Genomic DNA, 727 nt, shown 5'->3' on the forward strand with positions numbered 1-727 from the left:
GGTTCCTGGCCTTTTGCTGGCCTTTTGCTCACATGTTCTTTCCTGCGTTATCCCCTGATTCTGTGGATAACCGTATTACCGCCTTTGAGTGAGCTGATACCGCTCGCCGCAGCCGAACGACCGAGCGCAGCGAGTCAGTGAGCGAGGAAGCGGAAGAGCGCCCAATACGCAAACCGCCTCTCCCCGCGCGTTGGCCGATTCATTAATGCAGCTGGCACGACAGGTTTCCCGACTGGAAAGCGGGCAGTGAGCGCAACGCAATTAATGTGAGTTAGCTCACTCATTAGGCACCCCAGGCTTTACACTTTATGCTTCCGGCTCGTATGTTGTGTGGAATTGTGAGCGGATAACAATTTCACACAGGAAACAGCTATGACCATGATTACGCCAAGCTTGCATGCCTGCAAGGTCGACTCTAGAGGATCCCCGGGTACCCGAGCTCGAATTTCACTGGCCGTCGTTTTACAACGTCGTGACTGGGAAAACCCTGGCGTTACCCAACTTAATCGCCTTGCAGCACATCCCCCTTTCGCCAGCTGGCGTAATAGCGAAGAGGCCCGCACCGATCGCCCTTCCCAACAGTTGCGCAGCCTGAATGGCGAATGGCCGCCTGATGCGGTATTTTCTCCTTACGCATCTGTGCGGTATTTCACACCGCATATGGTGCACTCTCAGTACAAATCTGCTCTGATGCCGCATAGTTAAGCCAGCCCCGACACCCGCCAAC

The 727-nt window shown here is 54.9% G+C and overlaps 1 protein-coding gene across 1 annotated transcript; it reads left to right on the top strand.

The window, feature by feature from the left end:
• Nucleotides 1–372: 372 nt before the first annotated feature.
• PHALS_07290 (lacZ) lies at nucleotides 373–705 on the top strand (the record flags this gene model as incomplete). Its single annotated transcript, XM_024720731.1, has 1 exon — nucleotides 373–705. One exon carries the CDS (start codon nucleotides 373–375, stop codon nucleotides 703–705), a length of 333 nt encoding a protein of 110 aa, XP_024585901.1.
• Nucleotides 706–727: the final 22 nt, after the last annotated feature.

Source organism: Plasmopara halstedii, assembly GCF_900000015.1.
Source record: "Plasmopara halstedii genome assembly, contig: Scaffold_3078, whole genome shotgun sequence".
NCBI lineage: Eukaryota > Oomycota > Peronosporomycetes > Peronosporales > Peronosporaceae > Plasmopara > Plasmopara halstedii.